The sequence below is a fragment of the Marasmius oreades genome, chromosome 3 (genome assembly GCF_018924745.1).
Source record: "Marasmius oreades isolate 03SP1 chromosome 3, whole genome shotgun sequence".
Lineage (NCBI taxonomy): Eukaryota > Fungi > Basidiomycota > Agaricomycetes > Agaricales > Marasmiaceae > Marasmius > Marasmius oreades.
In genome coordinates, this window is record NC_057325.1 from 945,898 (window position 1) to 971,454 (window position 25,557).

General features: G+C 47.3%; 9 protein-coding genes across 10 annotated transcripts; 1 reads left to right on the plus strand and 8 right to left on the minus strand.

Moving 5' to 3' along the window:
* Positions 1-314: 314 nt before the first annotated feature.
* Positions 315-785, plus strand: E1B28_005619 (uncharacterized protein; the record flags this gene model as incomplete). Its single annotated transcript, XM_043150188.1, has 2 exons — positions 315-335; positions 405-785. The coding sequence occupies 2 exons, from the start codon at positions 315-317 to the stop codon at positions 783-785; spliced, it is 402 nt and encodes a 133-aa protein (XP_043011275.1).
* A 654-nt stretch (positions 786-1,439) lies between these two features.
* E1B28_005620 (uncharacterized protein) lies at positions 1,440-1,907 on the minus strand (the record flags this gene model as incomplete). The annotated part of the gene is made up of 3 exons (XM_043150189.1): positions 1,440-1,480; positions 1,546-1,583; positions 1,654-1,907. The coding sequence occupies 3 exons, from the start codon at positions 1,905-1,907 to the stop codon at positions 1,440-1,442; spliced, it is 333 nt and encodes a 110-aa protein (XP_043011276.1).
* Positions 1,908-2,986: 1,079 nt separating this feature from the next.
* E1B28_005621 (uncharacterized protein) lies at positions 2,987-6,186 on the minus strand. Of its 2 annotated transcripts, XM_043150191.1 has the most exons (10): positions 5,828-6,186; positions 5,657-5,761; positions 5,057-5,602; positions 4,899-5,000; positions 4,800-4,840; positions 4,535-4,730; positions 4,302-4,475; positions 3,660-4,252; positions 3,472-3,589; positions 2,987-3,400 (listed from the first exon to the last, which is right to left on the minus strand). In XM_043150191.1, exons 3-10 carry the CDS (start codon positions 5,096-5,098, stop codon positions 3,200-3,202), a joined length of 1,467 nt encoding a protein of 488 aa, XP_043011278.1. In that variant the 5' UTR covers positions 5,099-5,602; positions 5,657-5,761; positions 5,828-6,186; the 3' UTR covers positions 2,987-3,199. The 2 variants fall into 2 exon arrangements, with proteins under 2 accessions (XP_043011278.1, XP_043011277.1); XM_043150190.1 differs by lacking the exons at positions 5,657-5,761; positions 5,828-6,186 and having other exon boundaries at positions 4,800-5,000; positions 5,057-5,439.
* Positions 6,187-6,507: 321 nt separating this feature from the next.
* E1B28_005622 (uncharacterized protein) lies at positions 6,508-8,608 on the minus strand (the record flags this gene model as incomplete). Its single annotated transcript, XM_043150192.1, has 6 exons — positions 6,508-6,729; positions 6,787-6,904; positions 6,979-7,571; positions 7,625-7,798; positions 7,851-8,046; positions 8,106-8,608. 6 exons carry the CDS (start codon positions 8,606-8,608, stop codon positions 6,508-6,510), a joined length of 1,806 nt encoding a protein of 601 aa, XP_043011279.1.
* A 444-nt stretch (positions 8,609-9,052) lies between these two features.
* On the minus strand, positions 9,053-13,952 carry E1B28_005623 (uncharacterized protein; the record flags this gene model as incomplete). Its single annotated transcript, XM_043150193.1, has 8 exons — positions 13,678-13,952; positions 13,310-13,632; positions 10,601-10,801; positions 10,350-10,545; positions 10,124-10,297; positions 9,463-10,055; positions 9,273-9,390; positions 9,053-9,220 (listed from the first exon to the last, which is right to left on the minus strand). Exons 2-8 carry the CDS (start codon positions 13,549-13,551, stop codon positions 9,053-9,055), a joined length of 1,692 nt encoding a protein of 563 aa, XP_043011280.1. The 5' UTR covers positions 13,552-13,632; positions 13,678-13,952.
* Positions 13,953-14,490: 538 nt separating this feature from the next.
* Positions 14,491-16,886, minus strand: E1B28_005624 (uncharacterized protein). Its single transcript, XM_043150194.1, has 11 exons — positions 16,553-16,886; positions 16,474-16,485; positions 16,221-16,410; positions 16,078-16,159; positions 15,921-16,020; positions 15,828-15,872; positions 15,674-15,764; positions 15,367-15,620; positions 15,300-15,313; positions 15,162-15,244; positions 14,491-15,100 (listed from the first exon to the last, which is right to left on the minus strand). The coding sequence occupies exons 1-11, from the start codon at positions 16,769-16,771 to the stop codon at positions 14,814-14,816; spliced, it is 1,377 nt and encodes a 458-aa protein (XP_043011281.1). The 5' UTR covers positions 16,772-16,886; the 3' UTR covers positions 14,491-14,813.
* Positions 16,887-17,393: 507 nt separating this feature from the next.
* Positions 17,394-20,054, minus strand: E1B28_005625 (uncharacterized protein). The gene is made up of 7 exons (XM_043150195.1): positions 19,329-20,054; positions 19,064-19,264; positions 18,809-19,004; positions 18,582-18,755; positions 17,924-18,519; positions 17,741-17,858; positions 17,394-17,670 (listed from the first exon to the last, which is right to left on the minus strand). Exons 1-7 carry the CDS (start codon positions 19,571-19,573, stop codon positions 17,500-17,502), a joined length of 1,701 nt encoding a protein of 566 aa, XP_043011282.1. The 5' UTR covers positions 19,574-20,054; the 3' UTR covers positions 17,394-17,499.
* Positions 20,055-20,137: 83 nt separating this feature from the next.
* Positions 20,138-22,620, minus strand: E1B28_005626 (uncharacterized protein). Its single transcript, XM_043150196.1, has 8 exons — positions 22,449-22,620; positions 22,030-22,355; positions 21,771-21,971; positions 21,519-21,714; positions 21,293-21,466; positions 20,639-21,231; positions 20,458-20,575; positions 20,138-20,402 (listed from the first exon to the last, which is right to left on the minus strand). Exons 2-8 carry the CDS (start codon positions 22,275-22,277, stop codon positions 20,217-20,219), a joined length of 1,716 nt encoding a protein of 571 aa, XP_043011283.1. The 5' UTR covers positions 22,278-22,355; positions 22,449-22,620; the 3' UTR covers positions 20,138-20,216.
* Positions 22,621-22,767: 147 nt separating this feature from the next.
* On the minus strand, positions 22,768-25,545 carry E1B28_005627 (uncharacterized protein). Its single transcript, XM_043150197.1, has 9 exons — positions 25,361-25,545; positions 25,236-25,300; positions 24,791-25,184; positions 24,534-24,734; positions 24,277-24,472; positions 24,047-24,220; positions 23,393-23,985; positions 23,211-23,328; positions 22,768-23,151 (listed from the first exon to the last, which is right to left on the minus strand). Exons 3-9 carry the CDS (start codon positions 25,105-25,107, stop codon positions 22,981-22,983), a joined length of 1,770 nt encoding a protein of 589 aa, XP_043011284.1. The 5' UTR covers positions 25,108-25,184; positions 25,236-25,300; positions 25,361-25,545; the 3' UTR covers positions 22,768-22,980.
* Positions 25,546-25,557: the final 12 nt, after the last annotated feature.

Sequence of the window (25,557 nt, forward strand, 5' to 3'; positions counted from 1 at the left end):
ATTTGAATTGAATTGTGCAAATTTTGTGACCAATCGTCCGATGATCCTGTCCACATTGACGAACTCTACTATTGCCGTCGGAAGTGGAATTTGGGAGAGTTCCGGGACCTGCCTTGGCTCAGAGGAACTGATGCCAGATGGACCGACGAGGTGACCTGTTCTGTCAAACATGGGGAAAACGTTGACTCATCCATTGACAGAGTCAACCTGGTAAATGATAGTGAAGATCCCTCGTTAGTTTTGATGTGGAGGAACGACTTCAATCCTGGCTCTCGCGAGCTCCGAGCGTCTTTCACGAACTCGGATTTTGATAGATGAAGATCTCTCGAACTTCAGTCAGTTTAGATTCCACTGTTCTCATTTGGCCGTCATTTCAGCTGAATGGATCGTTGGACAACTCTCAGTTCAAAAGACAACTACGCTTGAAATACCCACCTATATACCTTTTCATCCGCCCGCGTTCTCTCTCCTCGCTTAAATACGGCCCTGACGATGCCTTCTCTCATATCTGGTCTTTCAATAAAGCCGGACAATCACTCATTCCAAACTCTCTTTGCGAATCCCTTGGTCTTCCCACTAGGTTTTCGAACGAAACGAAGAGTTCTACTGGCATGGAGAAACATATAGAGACTCCCATAAATGGCAAGTTTCACGAGGATTCGACCCCAAGAGCGCAGATTTTACTCACTTTCTCGGATATCCTGTCTTTGAAGTCGACCAGCTATCGAGCTGCTCCGAAGAAGACAAACACAATATGTTTATGGTTCCCCAAGAACTGCAAATAATCACGGAAGTGTTCCGACTCCTTTCTCTCGACGATGGTACAAAGTAATCGGGGGATTCCTGAACAATGTGACCGTGCAGATTTTGTGTGGACCGGCCGTCGACCATGCCATTCTCGCTGAGACGAGTCACGACAGTATGCATTCTTCTCCAACATTTATATTAACGTTGCTTATGGTAAGCAATAATGAAGACGACGTCGGAGAGTGTATCAAAGTGTTGGCGTGTAGGCAGAAACGGGTAAAATGGCATTGAGTTTAGAAACATTGTGTTTTCAAATATAGGCGCGAGAGACGACGTGAAAATCCAGAAAGGAGTGGCTCAGAGTGAGCCCGGAAGTGACTGTCATCTTCTTCTTTCAAGCTCCGATAGAAGGCTGAAACGTTTCCGCAGTTTCGGACCTGTATGGGGCGACTACTCTCCGATGACGGATTCTGAGTATTTGCGCCCCCGGTTCTCGGCTCGCGCCTCTGGGTTACAGAAGACATGGTTCGATTGTAATGTCTCCAAGCAAAATACTTGAGACCTAAAAAAATGCACAAAAGGGTATCAGGTGTAACGAACGAATGTTTTACTTCATCAGTAGTCCATACAACACAATCCCTAAGTCCAGTCCCTCATTTCATGTGTACCCTTCCGGAAATGAGTGCCCGCCCCTACAGGACAATGACAATGCAGCCGATGGAGATGAGACCACCTAGAGCGAGGCGGACGTGAGTAATTCCGGGGAGTACCAGTAAGATGGGAAAATCATGATTTTACCGAGAGCATTGTTCTCACAACACACAGTTTGAGAAGAGCTGCGGGGGGTGGGGGAAAAATCAGTCCTCGATTATCTAGGCAACCAAATAGTTGAAGACGAAAACATACCATACACCATTTCCACCGACGATCGTAATAGGTGAGCAACCAAGACCGATGAGCGTGGTGACATCGTGTAGGACAATCCCCAGCAGACCCAGCAAACCACCAACTTCAGGGTTGTCCTTCAGGGAAGTGACCTCGTTGCAGCAGTTAACGGAGTCATTGTTGTTACATTGCCCCGCCGGTTGGTCGGTGGGTACGGGGGTGGCGACCGCAAGGCTGGCGAGAGCAGAGGCAACAAGGAAACTTTTAAAGCGCATCTTAAGAGAAGGACCCTGAACAGCTGTTGCCGAGGCGTTCGAGATGAAGATGATAGAACATTGCCAGCGGGTTTTATAACTTTCCGTTTCAGGGGGGAAACAATATCAAGAACAACAGTTGGGAAAGATGTGCTGTCAAAGTGGAGCTTTTGGAAAAAACCGAGAAGATCCAAGCCCTGTCCAATAACCCCAGGATAAAGAAGTTGATCAAACCGACTGACATATACATGAATAAGACAGATACCAAGTGAATGAACGTGCCGTCGAATTGTGATTTGCTCCGTATGTACATATGCAACCGCGACTCGTAAACGTTGAAGGCAAGAATGGAACAAGGGCCCATATGTCTGCAGGGGCTTCGTTTTCGATCCTTTCGGAAGCCCGTTAAGCAGGATGTACATGCGGAATAACACGAAAAATGAGATTTGACTTGTCTCGTGCGCTGGCTTTTACAGTCAAGTTATACGCCGCGGTCACTCATGGCGACGAGACACCCCGAATATCTTGTTACAGTTTCAAGATGTTGAATACGTTTCTATCCCATAAGGCCTTGAATTATATATCATTGAATCATCTGCCGTTGCCTGCCGTTCATTAAGGAACGAGATGAAAGAACAGATGTCAAAAAGCTTGACGACCCACCAGCACTATAACCACTGTCCTCGCCATTATGCAGCCCACGCGTATGAAACAGCCCAACACTGAACCTCCTTCAAATGCAGCTCGTACGAAGTTGCTAGTATTGGTGCTTTGCAGGATCATCGACAATGTTATGATTCTTCTGTTTTTCCCTCCGTATCATCAATCACCGCTGAGCTATTTCTAGAGAATACCTCACCGGAACCTTACTACCCGTGTTCCTTTTCACCGCCGGCCCACATAGACGGACAGGAACTGACCACTGACTGGCATGAAGTCGGTTTCGAGGAAGGTGGTTATTTTTCGGTCGTTAATTGCATTATCATATCGTGGTAGATACTTATCAATGTGGGAAAACAGATAAGATAGTGAGGCACCCTAATGCTGGAATGGGCCGCAGAAAACCGGTTTATGCATTTATGCATTCTTCAGACCAAAATGCCAGCTATGTTGTCCGAACCGCGGAGGTTCATAAGAAATTGATGTAACTCTCCCCCGCCCACCTACCCCTCAGCTGATCCGGAAGTCAAAGTATGATGTCTGGTATCTACCGACTAAAAGCAGCTCGGAGAAATCTCACGATATACATACGGAGGCATACGACACACGATCTAGACGAGAGAAAAAGAGAAAACAAGAAACCACCAAGCGGACTACAACTCATCATGGAGTAGATCCTCATACTCCTCATTTCTGCAAAGTCTCCCCTCCACAGTCTCCCTCCACCTGTCCCCCCCAACAGACGTAGCTCCATATAAAATCTGATCTGGGTCCCATTTATCCTTGATAGCAAGCAGTTTGTCGTAATTGGACCCATAAAACGCTTCTTTGTAATCAGGATCGTTCGGATCTGCCTGTAGGCGTTTCGGGCGTGGTGTTAGTGGACGTCCTCATACCATGCCTTCAGAGAACCAAACTTTCTTACCTCGTTGTGGTAAGATCCTGAACCGGGCGTTAACCTCTTCAGCTCTGGTAAGAACTCCGTAGTTATCTTCCTCCTTTTGTGTGATACCTGTTCGGAGGATTCACCATCGGCAAGAGGTCTTGTCGAAATGATATGAGGGAGCGTCAGCTCTGCCCAAAAGAACGAAAGACGAGCGATAAAACACATACATTGCAACCCCAAGGTGTTTTATCGCCTTACGCCAAGCTGGCAAAACACTATTTTGAGGGTTTCCTGCTACGTCCAAAGTGGCCTTCAAAACAAACTCGAAAATCATGCCTCCACTTGCTAGGATACTTCGGATAGCCTTTTGAGCCCCTTTCAATCGCTCCTTATCTTCGAAAAGCGATGTGGGAAGCAACCGTGAACCTGTGACCATAACACCAATCGGAACATTGATCAGAACAACGAGAGTTTCATAGGCCGCGAGGTAGCCATCGTAGGACTCGACATCCGAAGCATACTTGACTCCCAGTGAATCTAGGGTATCGAGAAGAGGTCGAAGGAGAGTTGAAACCTCCGCAGAAGTTTTGTTCACTGCGAAGACCGGATTGAGGCTGAAAAACCCGCCTGTGTATTGTGCAATAGTCCAAACTTTAGCATCCGCAAAGCGCGGCGTGTTAGCGTGAAAAGTATCGATCGCTTGAAAGAACGTTTCCTGCGTTATGCCTTCCGAGGTGAAACTGATAGATCCGAGACTGACAGGAAGGTCTTCGTAAGCTTTCACGGTAACGGACCATACGATCCCGTGGGCTCCTCCTCCCTAAGCAGAATAAGCGCCGCGTTAACGGGTAAGTACAATGGAAACGTACACTGCCGCTCAATGCCCAATAAAGGTCTTGGTTTTCCGTAGGGGAAGCATGGATAAATTTGCCTTGGGTTGTAATCACCTCGAACTCTAACGTTTGGTCTGCCGCCAATCCGTAGAACGAACTCACAGCAGACTGTCCACCGCCCTGTATGAAACCGCCAGTGAAGCCAACTGTCTGTCGCATGCAGCGTTTCATGAGTAGGAAATCGGACAAATGGAACCTCGTTAACCCACCGGGCAACCCCCACTGACAACGACCAAACCTCTATTACTAGCCGCATTTGCGATATCAATACTACGAACTCCGGCATGGGCTTTAAAGGCTGGGCCTGTATAGATCGATGATTTGTATTCGGAAATGAAAGTAATGTCTTGCAGATTATGCATCCATACGGACACTGCGCCTGTACCGCTCGATCTTCCCAGAGTGCTTGGGGAGGTTCGACGAGATCAGCTTTTGTGTTATTCAAGAGAGAAATCACGAGAAGTAGATGCGTACTCATGTCCGCTATTCTTGACTACAAATCGGATGTTATGCTCCTTCACGAATTGGACGGTTTTAATGACATGATCAGGTGAGGACACGTTCACAGCGTACTGCGGATATGAACCAATTTGACATGGAAGTTCTCGAGGGTCGAAAGGATCGCAGCTTTTCCTTACTAAAGGCTGATCCATTACAGAAGACGGATGCGACTCGCTAAATGAATATGATTTCAATTTCAATTTCAATGGAGAAAGAACTGTATGACGGACTGGAATTCTGCGAGGTGCCATTTCTCCCGTACGGCTTGACATTGTGCTTCATCGTAGTTTGGGTCGTGACAAGGACTACCGAGAGGGACGGTCCTAACGAGATGTCCATCGACAGACTGATTGAACGTGTTCCAAACGTTTTCGGCTGGCCATGAATGGTCGGTAGGCAAGGTTCGACACGAATGTAGGTCTTTTCCACCAGCAAAAGCGGCCAACGTAGCGGCCACAGTGATGGCCGAGACTAACATGGTGCTGAGTTCAACCTGAAAGCGTTGAACGATAGATCCAGCGTCCTCCTGATTGAAGAAAACCGAGATATGAACTCATGGGAACTTGTAATATTGGAATCAGAAAAAGACGGCGAAGTCACCCGGTGTTGTTGGGGCGGATGTGAAATTTAAATCAAAGTCCCGTGCATCATTAAATAGGCTACGCTGATAATATACATGTTAGAGACGTCAAAAGGGACTGCTAGTGAGGAGGGGGTATAATAGTACAACAAAGTCAAGGTGCAACGATGTGCTTCTCATGATCTATAATAATTTACTTTTCAATCCTTTAGAACTCCCAATACTGGCAGGTGGCACACATGACACATACCTCCGTGCACCATTTTGTAAGAGGGAGGTTCGCTCCCCCGGCGGATTACCGCGCCATCATTTCAGTTTGTAACATGTCCCTAGGTAGTATTCGCCAGTCAGCGGCCTAATATTTTGGAGGATATCCGTATCAATTTTAAGGCTCGATGGGAGAACACTTTTTCTTACTTACCGGACGTTGGGATGGGACGAGAAGAGTAACACGGGCGTCATCAGTCGTAGTGAAGATCGACTTCATGATGGGGGAAGTACTAGAGTCTAGTAGTAGATAGGGCGGGCAGTAGTCCGTGAAGGTCTGAGGATCCTCTAGTGGCTGGGATAGGCGTTCTTATATGTCTGCGGATTGCGTAGTTGTGCAAGCGGCGTGCCATATTATCGTTTGCGGTTTGGTCGATTTCATCATTCCCTAGTGCACTCCTCGGACATTCCTGCCAGCGGGCTAGACATTGAGTCTGTGTTCAACTCGGTGTGCGGCAGTATTTTTACCGCTGCCCCAAGGGCCAACACCGAGGAGGTTCAGGTTCTTGGCTCGGAGGAGAACATATGTATCAATAGCAGTGCCAGCGAACTGAAGTCGGGCGCTAAAACGGCAACTTCCCACTTCGGCTCTTATTGAACGTTGAACCCTTCGAAAGTTCGATTAGCTTTGTATCTGCCTTACTGGGCGCTCAGGGAACGTGCACCGGAGCACTGAAACGTTTGAGCTGAGAGCCGCGCAGTCACCGTGACCTCGTGAGTCGCGAGATAGAGTCGGGCGAGTCATTCGGTAGTTGCTAGCGTATCTTTTGTGAACATTACACTTGCTTGAGAAATAACATTACATCCTTCAATTATAGGTATTCAGAGGCCTGACTACAATTTAAAGTATGTCTGTGAGGTTGTGGGATCAAAAGAGAGGTGGTCATCTTCAGTCCGACACAGTCTTCCTTCATCAGTTTGGTACCATCGGTCCCCGCCAACAGCAATAACACCGTACAGGATCTGCTCAGGATCCCATTTATCCTTAATCGCGAGCAGCCTATCGTAATTAGAGCCATAAAATGTCTCCTTGAAATCAGGATCATTAGGATCCGCCTGCAAGATTGGCGCGTCAGACACAAACTGAGAATGTGAAAAGGCTCTAAAACAAACCTCGTTCCCGTAAGCCCCTGAACGTGGAGCTAATCTTTTCAAAATCGGCATGAATTCTTCTGTCATTCTCTCCTCTTTTCGTTTTGTCTCCTCGATAGGTTCACCATCATTCAATGGCCTGTGCAAAAACATTGTCAGTTACAGTTGAATTACAATGGCTGAACGAATCCAGAAAATAGAAAAAGAACAAACATGTTAGGTAGAAAGTGCCTCTCTGCTTCTCTCCACGCAGGTAGAACAGCATTTGAGGGATCACCGGCAGCGTCCAGTGTAGCCCTGAGAAATATATCGAGTACGCCTATTCCACCTTCCAGGATAGATCGAACACTCGTTTGAACACTTTTGAGGCTTTCTTCATCCTCCCAGAGAGACCTGGGGAGTAACCGCGACCCTAAAAATATGTTCGCGACAGGGAAATTGATGAGAAATGAGACGGAAGCATGAGCATTGACGTATCCGCTATAGGACTGGACTGCTGAGGTATATTTCACCCCGAGCCGATCTAAGGTGCCGAGAAGAGGTTGTAGTAGATTCGATACTTCTCCAGGGGTCTTTTTTACCGCAAATATCGGGTACAGGCTAAAGAACTCGGCAGTATATTGTGCACCACCCCAAATTTTGGCGTTTGTAAGGTGCGGTGTGCTAGCTTGATAAGCATCGAGAGCCTGCCAGAAGAGATCTTGGGTATTGTCTTCTGATGTGAAATTCAGCGATGCAATCGTGATGGGATGGTCTTGGTGTGCTTTAACGGTGACAGACCATACGATTCCATAGGTACCTCCACCCTATAAAAGTAAGCACACATAAAAAAGATGAGCTGAACAAAACACAAACATACCCCACCACTTAATGCCCAGTAGAGGTCTTGATTCTCCGTAGGAGAGGCAGTAACAAATTCGCCATTGGTTGTGATCACCTCGAATTCCAAAGTTTGGTCGGCAGCCAAACCGTAAAGCGAGGTTAAAAGAGAGTGTCCACCACCCTGAATGTATCCTCCTGCGAAGCCAACGGTCTACGCAGTTGCACGTGTGAGAGCACATGGAAAACGCTGTTGGTCTACGCACCGGACATTCGCCGCTAACGACAACATGACCTTTTCGACTGGCTTCCTTAGCTAAATTAAAACCAAGAACTCCCGCCTGAACTTTGAAGGCTGGACCAGCGTAGTAAGAAGAGAGGTAATCGGGAGTCCATGTAATGTCCTGAAGGTTATGCATCCAAACCGACACTGCTCCAGTTCCTGTTGACCTTCCCATGTAACTGAACGACGATGACGATGAGTATCAATTTGCTCAACGAAACATTGGCAAGGCACGTACTCATGTCCAGTATTCTTGACGACAAACCGAATATTATGTTTCTTCACGAACTGAATGGTTTTGATGACATGTTCAGGTGAGGACACATTCACCGCGTATTGCACGTATGCACCGATTCGGCAGGGGGTGTCTCGCGGATCGAAGGGATCACAACTTTTATTTAGGAAGATGGGATCCATTATTGACGATGGGTTGGGTTCGCTAAAGGAATGTGTTTGAGCACGAACACTAATGATTGCAAAACAGGATGTCACAAACTGGAAAGTAGGATCTCGCCAATTGCTTCGAACAACGCTACATTGGTCCTCGTCGAACGTCGGGTCGTGACAAGGGCTACCAATGGGGACTGTTTTGATGAGACGGCCATCGACAGAATGATTGAACGCGTCCCATGAATGTTGAGTGGGCCATGAAGAGTCGGTAGGTAGGCTTCGACATGAAGGCAGGGATGCTCCGGCCACCAACGTGATGAGCGCGGGTACAACAGCACCCTGAAGGAGCATGAGGAGAAACGAAGGCAACAGACGTGGGACAAAGTACGTCTAATAACCGGTACTTATCTACTGGACTTCCTGCCGGCCGGGTACATTGGTATCCTTGTCTTATTCAAATTGAGTTCGTTACTAAGTATATCCAGCAATGCAGTCACTCACCTCACCCCTGGGCTTCAATGGAATCCATATACAGTATACCAATACCTTGGGGGCCAAGGCTATCCAGTATCAGTTATTGAGCTCCAATTTTTCCCATCCTTATGTCAGTTGCAGGATGAATGTTGTGGACGTTCGTTCTTTGCTTTCCCGCATGTCAATCTTTCGCCAAACCACCCGCTTGTCACAGAGAGAACGACTTTGATATTCTTCAATTATAAATAGTTGTGACCACAACTACAATTTGAAGGTCTGTGAGGTTATGGGATCAGAAGAGCAGTGGTCACGAAGATACTTCTAAGCCCGACACAGTCTTCCTTCGTCAGTTTGGTACCATCGGTCCCCGCCAACAGCGGTAGTTCCGTAAAGGATCTGCTCAGGATCCCATTTATCCTTAATCGCGAGCAACCTATCGTAATTGGAGCCATAAAATGTCTCCTTAAAATCAGGATCATTAGGATCCGCCTGCAAGGTTGGCCCACGTCAGCTGAGAATGTGAAAAAGCTCTAAAATAAACCTCGTTCCCGTAAGCCCCTGAACGTGGAGCTAGTCTTTTCAAAATCGGCATGAATTCTTTTGTTATTCTCTCCTCTTTGCGTTTTGTCTCCTCAATAGGTTCACCATCAACCAATGGGCTGTGCAAAAACATTGTCAGTAACAGCAATTACAATAGCTGAACGAGCCCAGAAAATGGGGGAAGAACAAACATGTTAGGTAGAAAGTGTCTCTCTGCTTCTCTCCACGCAGGTAGAACAGCATTTGAGGGATCACCGGCGACGTCCAGTGTGGCCCTGAGAAGAAAATCGATTACGCCTGCTCCACCTTCCAGGATAGATCGAACGCTCGTTTGAACGCTCTTGAGCCTCTCTTCATCCTCCCAAAGAGACCTGGGGAGTAACCGCGACCCTAAAAATATATTCGCGACAGGGAAATTCATGATAAACGAGACAGAAGTATAGGCATTGATGTATCCACTATAGGACTGGGCTGCTGAGGTATATTTCACCCCGAGCTGATCTAAGCTGTCGAGAAGAGGTTGTAACAGAGTCGAAACTTCTCCAGGGGTCTTGTTTACCGCAGTTATCGGGTACAGGCTAAAAAAATCGGCAGTGTATTGTGCGATACCCCAGATTTTGGCATTTGTGAAATTCGGTGTGCTAGCTTGATAAACATCGAGAGCCTGCCAGAAGAGCTCTTGGGTATTGTCTCCTGATGTGAAATTCAGCGAGGCAATCGTGACGGGATGGTCTTGGTGTGCTTTAACGGTGACAGACCATACAATCCCATAAGTACCTCCACCCTATAATGATACGAGCGAGGTGAGCAAACATTGTAGAAAATGGTCAAGTGACAGAAGTTGAAACATACACCACCACTTAATGCCCAATAAAGGTCGTGATTCTCCATAGGCGAAGCGCGAATGAATTTGCCATCGGTTGTGATCACTTCAAACTCCAAAGTTTGGTCGGCAGCTAAACCGTAAAGCGAGGTTAAAAGAGAGTGTCCACCACCCTGAATGTATCCTCCCGCGAAGCCAACGGTCTACGCAATTGAACGTGTGAGACCACAGGGGAAAAGCTGTTGGTCTACGCACCGGACATTCGCCGCTGACGACAACGTGACCTTTTCGACTAGCTTCCTTAGCTAGGTCAAAACCAAGAACTCCCGCCTGAACTTTGAAGGCGGGACCAGTGTAGTAAGAAGTCTTATAATCGGGAGTCCATGTAATGTCCTGAAGGTTATGCATCCAAGCCGACACTGCTCCAGTTCCCGTCGACCTTCCCATATAACTGAACAACGATAATGAATCAGTTCGTTCCAGAAAACGTTTTGCAAGACACGTACTCATGTCCAGTATTCTTGACGACAAACCGAATATTATGTTTCTTCACGAACTGAATGGTTTTGATAACGTGTTCAGTTGAGGACACATTCACCGCGTATTGCACGTATGCACCGATTCGGCAGGGGGTATCCCGTGGATCGAAGGGATCACAACTTTTGTTTAGGAAGATGGGATCCATTATTGACGACGGGTTGGGTTCGCTAAAGGAATGTGTTTAAGCACGACCAGTAATGATTGCAAAACAGGATGTCACAAACTGGAAAGTAGGATCTCGCCAATTGCTTCGAACAACATTACATTGGTCCTCGTCGAACGTCGGGTCGTGACAAGGGCTACCAATGGGGACTGTTTTGATGAGACGGCCATCGACCGAATGATTAAACGCGTCCCATGAATGTTGAGTGGGCCATGACGAGTCGGTAGGCAGACTTCGACATGAAGGCAGGGAGCTCCCGGCCACAAATGTGACGAGCGCAGCTACGACGGCGCTCGGGTGCATGAGGAGAAACGAAGGCAACAGACGTGGGACGGAGTACGTCTAATAATCGGTACTTATCTACTGGACTTCCTGCCGGCCGGGTCCTTTGTATCATTGTATGAATGAGTTTGTCACTATATCCAGCAATACAGTTACTCACCTCACCCCTGGGCTTCAATGGAATCTATATACAGTTTACCAATACCTTGAAGTCATCGCCAAGGGTATTCAGTATCAGTTGGTCAGTTGCAGGATGAATGTTCTGGACGTTCGTTCTTTGTTTCCCGCATGTCAATCTTTCACCAAACTACCCGCTTTTCAACTGAGAGGGACTTTGATATTCTTCAATTATAGATAGTCGGACCACAACTACAATTCGAAGTGCGTCTGTGAGGTTATGGGATCAGAAGAGCAGCGGTCACGATGATACTTCTAAGCCCGACACAATCTTCCTTCATCAGTTTGGTGCCATCGGTCCCCGCCAACAGCGGTAGTTCCGTAAAGGATCTGCTCAGGATCCCATTTATCCTTAATTGCGAGCAACCTATCGTAGTTTGAACCGTAAAATGTCTCCTTGAAATCGGGTTCATTGGGGTCCGCCTGCGAGGTTTGACCACGTCAGACACAAGTTGAGAATGTGAGAAATGCAAACGAACCTCGTTATGGTAAGCCCCTGAACCTGGCGTTATTTTTTTCAGAGCCGGCATGATTTCATTTGTTATTCTCTCCTCTTTGCGTTTTGTCTCTTCGATGGGTTCACCGTCAACCAATGGGCTGTACAAAAACATCGTCAATAAATTGCACTAGATGAAGGAACTCGGAGAGGAGAAAAAACGGACACAACGACCACAGAGTGCCTCTCTGCTTCTCTCCATGCAGGTAGAACAGCATTTGAGGGACGACCGCCGGCTTCCAGTGTGGCCCTGAGAATAAATTCGAATACGCCTGCTCCGCCCTCCACGATGGATCGAATGGTCTTTTGTAAGCCCTTGAGCTTCTCGCTATCCTCCCAAAGCGACCGTGGCAACAGCCGTGACCCATACAAAAAATCTGCGACCTGAAAGTCGAGAAGAAATTTGACAGAAGTATAGGCATCAAGATATCCACTGTACGACTGGATGTCTGTGACATATTTGACCCCGAGTTGATCAAGAGTATCAAGAAGAGGTTTCAGCAGAGTCGATACTTCTGCAGGGGTCTTGTTTACCGCAAATACCGGGTATAGACCAAAAAACTCAGTGGTGTATTGTGCAATAGCCCAGAGTTTGGCGTTTGTAAGGTGCGGTGTGCTAGCTTGATAAGCATCGACAGCCTGCCAGAATACATCTTGCGTAAGACCTTCCGATGTGAAGTTTAGCGACGCAATGGTGACAGGATGGTCTTGGTGGGCTTTAACGGTGACAGACCATACGATCCCATAGGTACCTCCACCCTAAAATAACACAAGCGAGGTGAGTGAACATTATAGGTGGTCGGGTGACAGGACATACACCACCACTTAATGCCCAGTAAAGGTCGTTATTCTCATTAGGTGAAGCATGAACGAATTTGCCTTCAGTTGTGATGACCTCGAACTCCAAAGTATGGTCGGCAGCTATACCGTAAATTGAACTCAAAGCAGAGTGGCCACCGCCTTGGATGTATCCCCCGGCAAAGCCAACGGTCTACACAGTATGAGAAAACACAGTGAAACACATTGAAGTCGTTGATCAACGTACAGGGCATTCACCGCCAACGACAGCGACACCTCGGCGATTAGCTTCCTCGACCAAATTGATACCGAGAACTCCTGCATGAATTTTGAAAGCTGGACCAGTGTAGTAAGAGGACTTATAGTCGGGAGTCCATATAATGTCCTGGAGGCCATGCATCCAAACCGATACTGCTCCGGTTGCTGTCGACCTTCCCATGTAACTGGACAATGATGATGGTCAGTATTAGTTCGTTCAGAAACATTGGCACGGCACGTACTCATGGCCAGTATTCTTGACGACAAACCGAATATTATGTTTCTTCACGAACTGAATGGTTTTGATGACATGGTCAGGTGAGGACACATTCACCGCGTATTGCACGTATGCACCGATTCGGCAGGGGGTATCTCGCGGATCGAAGGGGTCACAACTTTTGTTTAGGAAGATGGGATCCATTATTGACGACGGGTTGGGTTCGCTAAAGGAATGTGTTTGAGCATGACCAGTAATGATTGCAAAAACAGGATGCCACAAACTGGAAAGCAGGATTTCGCCAATTGCTTCGAACAACGTTACATTGGTCCTCGTCGAACGTCGGGTCGTGACAAGGGCTACCAATGGGGACTGTTTTGATGAGACGGCCATCGACCGAATGATTAAACGCGTCCCATGAATGTTGAGTGGGCCATGACGAGTCGGTAGGTAGACTTCGACATGAAGGCAGGGAGCTCCCAGCCACAAATGTGACGAGCGCAGCTACGACGATGCTCGGGTGCATGAAAGAGAACGAAGGGAAAGGAGTTCCTCTAACTCGTTCCCTCTAATGATTGATACTTAAATACCTGTTGAACTTCCCTGCCTGCACGGTGTCAGTTCGATCCCCAGCCTGACTAGCTTGACTCACCTTTGCCCTAAGGATCCTCCCACCGTCAACAGTATCAATTGTCGGGGTTCCATTTTTCCCTTCATGAGTGACAGAATGAATGTTCGTGCTTTTGTTTTCCCAAAGGTTTAAATGAAAATCCAAGGAACCCATTGTTCAACGTTCAAGCATGACACGAGGTCGATATTAATATTCCTGATCCGTGATTTGAAAATGCGACCGAAAGAAGATTGAATGCGAGTAGAATGAGTTGTGCAATGTGTAGTGAAGAGAAAGGCATGGCTTCGGGGCTCCCGTAAAAGCTGTGCAGAGCCACGTGAAGCCTCAGCAGTTTCGAATCCCTTCCTCCGCTGGAGTACCGACGCACTAAAGTTCACCGGAACAAGGACGACCGCATTTCATGATGATGATACGCTCGACCTAGCATACCGGATGAGAATTTCAACCTTTATTGACTATAAGTGTCTGGGAAATACCACGGTCTGATAGGGTACTTACTCACCGCACAGAACCGTTTGTAGTGACCGTTCAAGTCTATTCCGGGAAATCTAGTTCCTCCGCGTGAGTCGTAAGTCTCTGTAACTCCGCTGCTTTGTATTCGAGAGTCGATAATCTGCCAGGAATCAGGCCTCAGGATCTACCCATCAACATCGTACTTGGAGCACATGCCCACTACACTCAGCAAACAAGGGGATCGAGTTCTGAATCCTGATACTGCAAAATCACTGAAGAACACAGTTCTTTTACATCTATTCCTGACACCATCGATATTTTTCCTACAATTACACAAATAGCAAGTGTTGAAGGTTATTCCACCGGCCGACTCGCCAATGTCCCACTTACCTACCGATGTCAAAAGGCATGATGATATTCGAGCCATTCATGTTCGTAGGAGTATCGTTTCGTGAAAGAGAGCCGGTACAAATGCCACGAGTTCTTCCCCTGCTCCCTGTCACCTAGCAGAAAACCTTGACAGATGAGTCCCGTTATTCCGAATGCTCATCAAAAAGTCCGAGAGCTTATTTGACGGTCACAATGATGATACCCAGAGTTCTCTCAAACAATCATCCCAGTCGACATGTCAGCGCTTCAACTTTCAAAAAGAATTTCGACGAAAACATCATGGTATCACGCCGACGTTGTTAGCACGACATCACCTACACCCCTCCACCATTTGTAAAGGGCACCGCAGCCTGCAGTACATATTCCACGAGATTAGCATCCCCGCACTCGTAAATTTGAAGAATCTTCAATCCAGCTTTCTCCCCTAGCGAAGCGAAGTCCTCTTGGTATCGCTCAAGACTGTTCATCACGCACATCATGTTCAAATCCAAATTGTACACCTTTATACGACCAGCGCCGTAGTTGGGTAAGAGAGGTTCCGGAGCGATTTTCAATACGGAATTGACATTTTTTCGGGTGGTGTGTTGTAATACGTAGTCGTCTTAGAAGAGGGCGGTATAAGAGAGGTGATTCGTGAAGATCAAACGAGAAGTTTTACTTACGAACAAGAATCCGACTGGTTGGCTTCATTACTGCTTTGACGTTGGACGAAATCTTGAGGGCATCTTCATCAGCCCAGTCGTGACTAGCAAAGTTCAGGTCCGTAATTCAGCAATGAGAATTCAGGTCTGCATACGTACATGACACCTTTCATCTAAGAAAATTCAGTCATCTTCCGTGGAGAAATAAGAAATAATGCCGACATACGTAGTAAACATACCCCCTAACGAGAGGTTCTGAGAAAAAGTCAACCGCTTTGAATTGGATTTTACTATCTCGGATCGCTTCAGGAGCGTGACTAGGCCAGTACTCCAGCTCAGCCGTGGCAATAACCGGTGGGCGATCTTGAAGAACATATTGGAGGTGAGGATGAACCTTATAGAGTTGCATGGCAATAACACCAATCCCTCCCCCGACATCATTGATGATGGAACCCGGTGGTAGTTTCTCCCATGGATATCCTGCGTCGAGTGATCAGCGATGAAAACAGAAGAACTAAAGAAAGGAACTTCACTGGTCGCAACGCAAGTTGCTCCAACTGCTCTACTCCATCCAGGCATGGACCGGTGGAAACGAAGACCCTGGACTCGACCAGTTTCGGTGTTCTGTTGTGAGTGATCAGTGAATAGACTTAATATACTGGAGAAAAACACATAATATACACCTACCAGTCCCTCGTAGTATTCAAAAATAGTGCCAGGGTAGCCTGTCGACTACGTAATTGGTCAAAACTTTGCCACGACATCGATTTGCACACATACCTTATTGAAAGGCGTTTTGTTCGGTGAATACGATAACCCCATCTCCGAATCAGTCAGAGTTTCAGTCAGCACTGAAGCGGCTTTCGCAAGCTCGTCGGTACTGAACGAAAGAATTTTGTGTCAAGGCTGACACGAACCAGCCAACGCTGCCACTCACATATGTAGAGCCGAATCAGCTAGTCCGGCGTAACTCAATAACTGTATGCTGAGGCGATTATTCGCAAACACATCATTCTCCACTGAAAAAAGAATGTCAATGAGCGAAACTCGGAACCTTGAATGCATTTGAACCACTTATACCTTCTCGAAAACAATGTTTCGTCGCTAAAAGTCGCATAACCCTCGCCAACTTCCCCTGATCAACCGCAATTCCCTGCTGCGAAGAAACATGTTTCACGATATCCGAGGCGTGCAGACCTTGAGGTTTATCGAAGAGGAGATCCGGGATACGGAGCGAGGCGACGACGCGAATGCAGGCTGGTTCAAAGTGCTGTCCAAATCACGTGAATTTAGTATGTCCGAATTCGGTGAACTCGATTTATTTAAATCGTACAGCGAAGGCTTTCTGAAAAATCGAAGAAACTCGTTTAGCTGCTATCGAAATTGATACATTCCACGCAAGGATAACTCACATTGACGACTGTATGGCTAGGATTAGCAACGATCGCACAGAGCTGATTACAGGCTCCTTCGATAATTCGAATGGCTTCCTCCACAACAGGTGTGTAGAACGTATCTGAGGGAGGTTCTAAACTATCTAACGAGAGATCGGTATTGGTGGCATTAGCGTGCGTCTCGACCAGTTTGGTCGCATTGGCTATAAGGCTAACCAGCTGGGATAGTTGGGACATGAACTGGCCAATGGTACGAAGCACTGGCGTGATGATGCGCCTCAAATAGTCTATATACGTGAATACCTCGAGCGTGTGTAGAGTCTTGTGTCAAGACTACTTAAATAGGACTGGCGAGGGAACTCTGGCTGTGCTCGTAATATTAATGGAATGTCATTTGATACTGGTCCCTTTTGGGGTCTTCTTTCCTTCTTGGAGAATATGTACTCAGGTCTATAATAGAGTCGACCAATTTAAAGCTTCCCGTTCACCGATTGTTTCATTCAGGCTCGAAGTTGCAGAATTACTTGTCGGTTGATGGGAATGGTTTTTGCCCGGGTAAGAAGGACGAGATCTCGTGGGGATACTGGAGGCACCGGCATCGGCTGTCATTAAAGACCATTCGGGTTCCCCGCCAAAATGAAAAGCCACCGTACTACGGTAGTACTTAGGCCAAATGGCTTGAATTGCCTGTCTTTGGCGGAGGCCGAAGCCTTGGGTGGTTTGATGCCTCCCAAGGTCGTTCAATTTAGTGGTAGCGCGTCAAACCCATGCTAGGGACTCCAACCTCAGGCTCCCCGAGAGGGACTAGCACGGGCCATGCTACTCGATGGAATTCAGTCTTAGCACGCGTACTCGGGACTCAGGCTCAAAACCCAGACGTCACCCTCCATTCATTAACCATAAAAGCCTAAAGCCTTGTTCTGTAATCTGGAACGGGAACAGATTCAAGAACGAGTCTGAACATGCTACTGACTCCTACAAAGCCTGCCTTCCTCCGTCTGACGCCACCGATCCCCTCCAACAGCAATGGATCCGTACAGGATATGGTCAGGGTCCCATTTATCTTTGATAGCCAGCAGCTTATTGTAGTTTGGACCATAAAACGCGTCCTTGAAGTCAGGGTCATTTGGATCGGCCTGAAGATTTTGACCACGTTAGACATACAATCAGAAAGTGAAAGTGACGATGTCTTCAGGTACGACGAACCTCGTTAAGGTAGGATCCTGAACCCGGCGTTAAACTTTTCACAGCCGGCAGAAAATTTCTCGTTAACGTCTCTTGGTCGTGCAGCATCTGCGCCATAGATTCACCATCCTCCAGCAACCTGGTAAAATGGAGAAAATCGTCACTAGGTATGTGAAGCTGAGAGGAGTGGAGGAAATCACAAACAGGGAGAATACAAAATGTCTTTCTGCCTTTCTCCATGCAGGTAAGACGGCGTTCTGGGGATAACCAGCAGCTTCCGGTATGGCCTTCATAACGTTTTCAAATATATTAACTCCCGGATTGTCCACAATAGCTCGGATCGTTTTTTGAACGTTCTTAAGTGTCTCCACATCCTCCCAGAGAGATCTGGGGAGCAGTCGCGACGACATAAGTGCATCCGCAACCGGGAAATTTGTGAGAAACGAGATAGAACTATAGGCTTCAATGTATCCGGGATAGGACTGGACTGCCGAGACATATTTGACTCCGAGCCCATCCAGGGTGTTGAGTAGCGGTTTCAGTAGCGCCGATAGTTCTTCAGAGGTCTTGTTTACTGCAAATATCGGGTATAAGCTAAAAAGCTTGCTGGTGTATCGTGCGATACCAAAGACTTCGTAATCCGTAAGATTCAGAGTACTGGCCTGATACGCATTGAGAGCCTGCCAGAAGACATCTTGGGTATTATCTTCTGATGTGAAATTGAGTGATGCGATCGAGACAGGGAGGTCTTGGTGAGGTCTAATGGTAACAGACCATACAATCCCGTAGGTACCACCTCCCTATACAACATGGCAGGTAAACACACGTAACAAAGTTTGACCTGAACAAAATACAAACATACCCCACCACTCAGTGCCCAGTAGAGGTCTTCATTCTCCGTGGGAGAGGCATGAACAAGTTGGCCATCAGCCGTGATGACCTCGAATTCCAAAGTTTGGTCGGCAGCCAATCCATAGACTGAGCTTAAAGCAGAATGGCCACCGCCTTGGATGTATCCGCCCGCAAAGCCAACCGTCTATGAAGTTCTTCGTGTGAGAGCGCAGAAGAAACAGATGTTGGTCTACGCACCGGACATTCGCCGCTAACGACAACGAGACCTTTTCGACTAGCTTCCTTAGCTAGGTCGATACCAAGAACTCCCGCATGAACTTTGAAGCCAGGACCAGTGTAATAAGATGACCTGTACTCGGGAATCCATGTAATGTTCTGGAGGTTATGCATCCAAACCGACACTGCTCCAGTTCCCGTCGACCTTCCCATGTAACTGAATGACGACGACGATGAGTATCAATTCGCTCAACGAAACATTGGCAAGATACGTACTCGTGTCCAGTATTCTTGACGACAAACCGAATGTTATGTTTCTTCACGAACTGAATGGTTTTGATGACATGTTCAGGTGAGGACACATTGACCGCGTATTGTACGTATGCACCGATTCGGCAGGGGGTATCTCGTGGATCGAAGGGATCACAGCTCTTATTGAGAAAGTTGGGATCCATTATTGACGACGGGTTAGGTTGGCTGAAGAGACATGAGTATTGTTGAACATGGAAAACGCGAGGGCATACGAAAGCAAATGACGCACTGGAACGAGGGAATTCGCCAACTAGTTTGAATAACCTTGCATTGTGCCTCGTCGAACGTCGGGTCGTGACAAGGACTGCCAATTGGGACGGTTTTGATGAGACGGCCGTCAAGAGTGCTATTGAAGGCGTCCCATACATCCTGAGCTGGCCACGAAGAATCGGTAGGTAGAATTCGACACTGAGGTGACTGGGCGACCGCAAGGATAGCAAACGCTACAACAATTTGAACCCCCTTGAGAAGCATGACAGGCAAAAGTCAAGCTTCAAAGAGTGGCCCCAAGGCGTTCCGTTCTTAAATGCACATCGCAACTAAATTGAAGATCCGCCTTCCCAGTTGGTTGCTGCCCAGTCTGCATTGAACACCGAATGTTGTTGATAGCTAATTCCCAAGGGCTTCTACGCTCTGATTCTTCATCAAGTATCGTAAAGTGCGGAGTGAACCGTGCTCCCCGTAGTTTCTATTGACAGCAACTTGGGCGGTAGATTCAATCAAAATCTAGCAGTAAAAGTAAGTAACCAAACGGACAACCAAACGAACATTAAGGTTGAAACGTTGCAATCAATGATTGATGAGTTCGTGATTGCTTGTTACCTGGAGGTGTATCCTAAGCGTACCTTGTTCTGCCTCCGCCGTCGGAAATCTTGCACAAGTTACTTTCGGTCAAGGGATTGTTATGCAAGGAAGAGGACGCGTCACAGTGTGGAAGGTCCAAGCATGTCAGGCACATAATGGCACCGGAAGTTACCGGTTTTGCCACCATGGTCCTTGGTTGATTCCTTCTTGAAACTCCCGCTCACACCCGGGTAGAAACTTTCCAGGAAATTTGAACACTTAAGAATGGACTCAGGTAGCAAACAGGTAGTAACATAACGCCGACGGTGCTTGATCATGGAGATTCAGTCGCGTCTGTCCTACAGAGTCTGCCTTCCTCCGTCTCAAACCATCGATCCCCTCCAACAGCGACGCGACCATACATAATCTGATCAGGATCCCACTTATCTTTGATATGCAGTAACATGTCGTAGTTCGCTCCGTAAAACGCGTCTTTAAAATCAAGATCATTTGAATCCGCCTACAAAAGGTTGACCGTTGTCAGGTAAAAGCCAGCAAGACTGTTTGAAACAAACCTCATTGATATAAGATCCTGTGACTGACGTCAACCTTTTCAAAGCTGCCAGAAATTGTGTTGTTATCGTCTCTCGGTCTTGTAGGATCTGCTGTATAGATTCACCATCCACCAACGGGCTATGAACGGGGAGCAGAAAGCGTCAGTTTCGTACATTAAAGAGATAGAGGGGGGAAACGCACAGGGTGAAAATAAAATGCCTTTCTGCGTCTCTCCATGCAGGCAGAACAGCATTGACAGGATCGCCAGCATTTCTGAGTGTAGCCTTCATAGTAATATCAAACACGCTAGCCCCGCCGTCAACAATCGACCGAATGGTACTTTGAACATTCCCAATTGTCTCATTTGTCTTCCAGAGCGATCTCGGGAGTAAACGTGATCCTATAAGCACGTTCGCGACCTGGAAATTGGCAAGGAACTGAACTGAATTGAGCGCATCTAGGTATCCAGGAAACGTTTGGGTTGCCGTGGTATAATGGACTCCAAGTGAATCTAGCGTGTGGAGCAGAGATCGAAGTATAGCCGCTACTTCTTGAACCGTCAGGTTTACCCCGAATACTGGAAAGAGGCTAAAAGACACGTTATTGTAGACCGCAATAGCCCATGCCCCGCCTTGCATGATATCGGGTGTGCTGGCTTGATATGCATCAATGGCCTTCCAATATAGGTCCTGTGTATTGTCGCCCAAAGTGAAGTTGACCGATCCAATCGTGATCGGGAGGTCTTTATGGGCTTTGACAGTGACAGTCCATACGATCCCATAGGTACCTCCACCCTAAACAACACAGGAGAGTGAGTATAAATGAGGAAAGGCACGCCGAACGAGGCTAACATACACCACCACTCAATGCCCAGAAGAGGTTACTATTCTTCGTGGGAGAGGCGGTTACAAAATCGCCTTGCGTTGTGATCACTTCGAATTCCAAAGTCTGGTCGGCAGCCAACCCATAGGCTGTGCTCAAAGGAGAATGTCCACCACCTTGGATGTATCCTCCTGTAAAGCCCACGGTCTAAATAAGTGCGCGTGAGAGGCAATCGGTAACAAGTCACCGGTCCGCTTACAGGACATGCGCCACTAACCACAACGAGGCCTTGTTTGCTTGCTTTCTCAGTTATCTTAGAACCGGTAACTCCTGCCTGAACTTTGAACGCAGGCCCAGTGTAATTAGACGATTGAAATTCGGGAATCCATGCGATCTCCTGAAGATTGTGCATCCACACGGATACGGCCCCGGTACCTGTCGATCTTCCCATGTAACTGAACGAGGACATTGATCAACTTATCAGTTTGCTCAGGGAAACAAAAAATCGCACTCGTGACCGGTATTCTTGATAACAAACCGAATATTATGTTCCTTCACGAACTGTAGGGTTTGAATGACATCCTCGCGTGAGGATACGTTCACTGCGTATTGAACATATGCGCCGATTTGGCATGGGGTTTCTCGTGGGTCGAAGGGATCACAACTCTTGTTCAGAAAGACAGGATCCGCTATGGAGGATGGATTGGCCTCACTAGAGACAGGTGTTTTAGCACGGTAAATGAGGATTGGTAGAATGGCTCATGACGAACTGAAACTCCGGGCTATGCCAGTTATTTCGAATGACATCGCATTGCGCCTGGTCGAATGTTGGGTCATGACAAGGACTACCGATCGGAACGGTTTTGATGAGACGACCGTCGATCGAAGTATTGAAGGTGTCCCATACGTCTTGGGCAGGCCATGACGAGTCTGAAGGCAGAATTCGACATGAAGGTAGGGATGATTGACCGACCACAAAGGTGGTGAACGCAGACACAACGACACTCTTGAGGAACATGGGAAGGAAAGGTATGGGGAACTTGCAGCAGTGAGGAACGATCCATTTCTAAATAGAAATAGACAACCATTGCCATTGCTATGAATAGTTTGTCAGACCCATTTTTACCGTGTTGATACCGGCGTGAAAAGCAGTAAATTGGAAGGCTGTGGAAATGGAAGAGGAACAAACTCTTTCGAAAGGCCTCCCGTGACATATCGCTACCGAAAATCCTCGGAACCACAGAATAATGGAGGGCCTTGGGAAATTTGTCGAGGCATCTGCCCGCCACCCACGACAGGATTGGGGAACCGAAGATGAAAATCAAGAGGAGAGGGCTAGAACAACATGGAACCAGCTGTGCTACACAAGCACCTGGGAAATATGCCCCTTATCTTTTCTTACTTTCGTTTGTCTTTTCTCTGCTAGACGGTAACACGGAAGTTACTTGGCCCGGATTGTCACATGTGACTGAGTGTTACTGACCTTCAAGTTTCAGCCTGAGACCTGCTTCCATGACAGTACTCGTTCTATTCTGTTAAATAGACAATATACGTAAGTTTAACAGGTATGAAGATAAAACCTAATAAATAGAAATAAGAAACTAGGGAGGGGAGAATAAGCTACAGGATTGCATAAATACAAGAATCTACTGGTACGTCAAGTGTCATATATCTGGGTATCTGGAATAGAAAGCGAAATCTTCTTCATGATCATGGACAGTCTATCGAGTCCTACAGAGCCTGCCTTCCGTCGTCTGATGCCATCGATCCCCTCCGACAATGGTGGTGCCATACAAAATCTGGTCGGGATCCCATCTATCCTTGATAGCAAGTAATTTATCGTAATTCGAGCCATAGAAAGACTTCTTGAAATCGGGGTCATTTACATCAGCCTGTGAGATTTTTTCATGTCAGACAAACGATCTGAACGTAAGGAAGATCGTAAACAAACCTCATTATTGTAAGATCCTGAACCTGGTGTGATCCTTTTCAAAGCTGGCATAAACTCCCTTGTTACCCTCTCCTCGTCCTTCAACACCTGCTCCATAGGTTCACCATCAACCAACGGGCTGCGCATATGAATAAAAAATGGTCAGCAATGCTGGTTAATGTCAGAAGAATTAAAGGACGGACAGGGTGAATATGAAATGCCTCTCTGCCTCCCGCCATGCAGGGAGGACAGCGTTTTCGGGGTTGCCCGCAACTTTGAGTGTGGTCTTCAAGAAAAGATCAAACACGTTGGTTCCGCCTTCCACAATAGATCGAATGGTCGTCTGAACACCCTTAAGTTTCTCGCTATCCTTCCAGAGCGACCTCGGGAGCAGCCGAGACCCTTCAAGGACATTTGCGACCTCGAAATCTTGCATAAAGCCGATGGAGGTATACGCGTCGAGATATCCATTGAACAGCTGGGTTCCCGTGACATATTTGACTCCGAGTTTATTTAAGGCACCGAGAAGAGGCTGGAGGAGAGTCGTTACTTCCGCAGAGGTTTTGTTCACCGCAAATACTGGATACAGGCTAAAAAAACTTGCGTCGTAGCGTGCAATACCCCCTATTTGAGCGTTCGTAAGGTTCGGTGTGCTAGCTTGGTATGCATCAAGGGCCTTCCAGAAAACTTCCTGCGTAATACCGTCCAATGTGAAGTTGACCGACGCGATCGTAACCGGGTGATCGTGGTGGGCTTTAACGGTCACAGACCATACGATCCCATAAGTACCTCCACCCTAAACATCACAAGAGAGGTGAGCATACACGGCGGACCGTGAGTCAAGTGAGAAAACATACGCCGCCGCTCAATGCCCAGTAGAGATCTCGGTTCCTCGTAGGTGAGGCACGAACGAATTCGCCTTGAGTTGTTATTACCTCAAATTCTAATGTCTGGTCGGCAGCTAAACCATAGAGCGAGCTCAAAAGAGAATGACCGCCGCCTTGAATATATCCGCCCGCGAAGCCAACAGTCTATACCATCGTACGTGTGAGCGGCGTATAGAAACAAAAGTCGTTGATATACGCACCGGACACACACTATCAATTACAACAGCCCCTCTACGACTAGCTTCCCTAGCTAAGTTGATAGTAAGCACCCCCGCCTGAACTTTGAAGGCCGGCCCTGTGTAAGAATAAGCTTTGAAGCTGGGCATCCATGTAATATCTTGTAGGTGATGCGTCCAGATTGATATGGCTCCGGTCCCTGTAGATCTCCCCAAATAGCTGAAGAAGGAAACAGATGAGCTTGAGTGTACCACTCTCGTGAGAAAACAAAGACACGCACTCATGACCTGTATTCTTGACAACAAACCGAATATTGTGTTTCTTCACGAACTGAATGGTTTGAATGATATGGTCGGGTGAGGAAACGTTCACTGCGTATTGTACGTATGCGCCAATCCGGCAGGGGGTATTCCCTGGATCGAAGGGATCACAAGTCTTGTTCAAAAATATAGGATCCATTACGGAGGATGGACTAAGTTCACTATAACAAACTGATGAGCATGACAAGTGAAAGATTATGAACAGCAGATGACTAACTGAAAAGCGGGGTTTCGCCAATTGCTTCGAACGATATCACATTGTACTTCATCGAATGCCGGTTCATGGCAAGGATGACCGATCGGGACAGTTTTGATGAGGCGGCCGTCGACCGAACGGTTGAAAGCATCCCATACGCCTTGCGCGGGCCACGAAGAGTCTGTAGGTAAAATTCGACATGGAGGTAGGTAATTTCCGACTACAAACGCAGTGTAGGCAACCACAGCAGCAGCAGTCTTGAGGAGCATAAGGAGGAAAGGCAGCACTATATGTTGGAGTATCCTCGAGCGCCCCGCTTCTAAATACCTTTGTTGCATGTAAATTGATGATGCATGGACTTTGCTAGTTCCAGTGTTCTGCACTCCATGACTAGTCAACTAGTCATTGACCGTAACTAGGACTTTGTGAAGTGATAACAGGCACAGCCAACTACGAAACAGCTTACCGCGAGATGGCCAGCTTTCTGATTTATTTTTGGTCAATCAAATATGCACGGTTAGCAGACAGAACCTGGTGAGAGAAAGCAAATCAGCCCATCAGTCTATCCACTGCGAGCTCCCCTCACTTTACCTGTTTCTCCCCGGTCGCGCACACCGCAGGCACCTATCATTGCAAACGGCGCTGCATCTTGGAATGATGAGCCATTTGGCGAGAAAGGCACGGCACGTCCATCCTAGAAAATTTGGGAGTTGGCAGCCTTCTGTCAGTGTGTTCCAACCGGATTGCGAATGACAGGGATAAGTTCGTGACGGTGTAAAATCATCATG

Excerpts from the sequence above, each read along its gene's own strand:
- E1B28_005627 (XM_043150197.1), bottom strand. The coding sequence starts at position 25,107 with ATGCAACAAAGGTATTTAGAAGCGGGGCGCTCGAGGATACTCCAACAT. Across the intron at positions 24,735-24,790 it reads TGGCGAAACCCCGCTTTTCA|TGAACTTAGTCCATCCTCCG; the intron begins GTTAGTCATCTG and ends AGTTTGTTATAG. Across the intron at positions 24,473-24,533 it reads GTCAAGAATACAGGTCATGA|CTATTTGGGGAGATCTACAG; the intron begins GTGCGTGTCTTT and ends TTCCTTCTTCAG.
- E1B28_005624 (XM_043150194.1), bottom strand. The coding sequence starts at position 16,771 with ATGTCCCAACTATCCCAGCTGGTTAGCCTTATAGCCAATGCGACCAAA. Across the intron at positions 15,873-15,920 it reads ACAAAACGCCTTTCAATAAG|TCGACAGGCTACCCTGGCAC; the intron begins GTATGTGTGCAA and ends CCAATTACGTAG. Across the intron at positions 15,765-15,827 it reads TTGAATACTACGAGGGACTG|AACACCGAAACTGGTCGAGT; the intron begins GTAGGTGTATAT and ends CACTCACAACAG.
- E1B28_005626 (XM_043150196.1), bottom strand. The coding sequence starts at position 22,277 with ATGTTCCTCAAGAGTGTCGTTGTGTCTGCGTTCACCACCTTTGTGGTC. Across the intron at positions 21,715-21,770 it reads ATCAAGAATACCGGTCACGA|TTACATGGGAAGATCGACAG; the intron begins GTGCGATTTTTT and ends GTCCTCGTTCAG. Across the intron at positions 21,467-21,518 it reads TGGTTAGTGGCGCATGTCCT|ACCGTGGGCTTTACAGGAGG; the intron begins GTAAGCGGACCG and ends GCACTTATTTAG.
- E1B28_005625 (XM_043150195.1), bottom strand. The coding sequence starts at position 19,573 with ATGCTTCTCAAGGGGGTTCAAATTGTTGTAGCGTTTGCTATCCTTGCG. Across the intron at positions 19,005-19,063 it reads GTCAAGAATACTGGACACGA|TTACATGGGAAGGTCGACGG; the intron begins GTACGTATCTTG and ends GTCGTCATTCAG. Across the intron at positions 17,671-17,740 it reads CAGGATCCTACCTTAACGAG|GCCGATCCAAATGACCCTGA; the intron begins GTTCGTCGTACC and ends CAAAATCTTCAG.
- E1B28_005621 (XM_043150190.1), bottom strand. The coding sequence starts at position 5,304 with ATGTTAGTCTCGGCCATCACTGTGGCCGCTACGTTGGCCGCTTTTGCT. Across the intron at positions 4,731-4,799 it reads GTCAAGAATAGCGGACATGA|CACTCTGGGAAGATCGAGCG; the intron begins GTACGCATCTAC and ends AACCTCCCCAAG. Across the intron at positions 3,401-3,471 it reads CAGGATCTTACCACAACGAG|GCAGATCCGAACGATCCTGA; the intron begins GTAAGAAAGTTT and ends AAACGCCTACAG.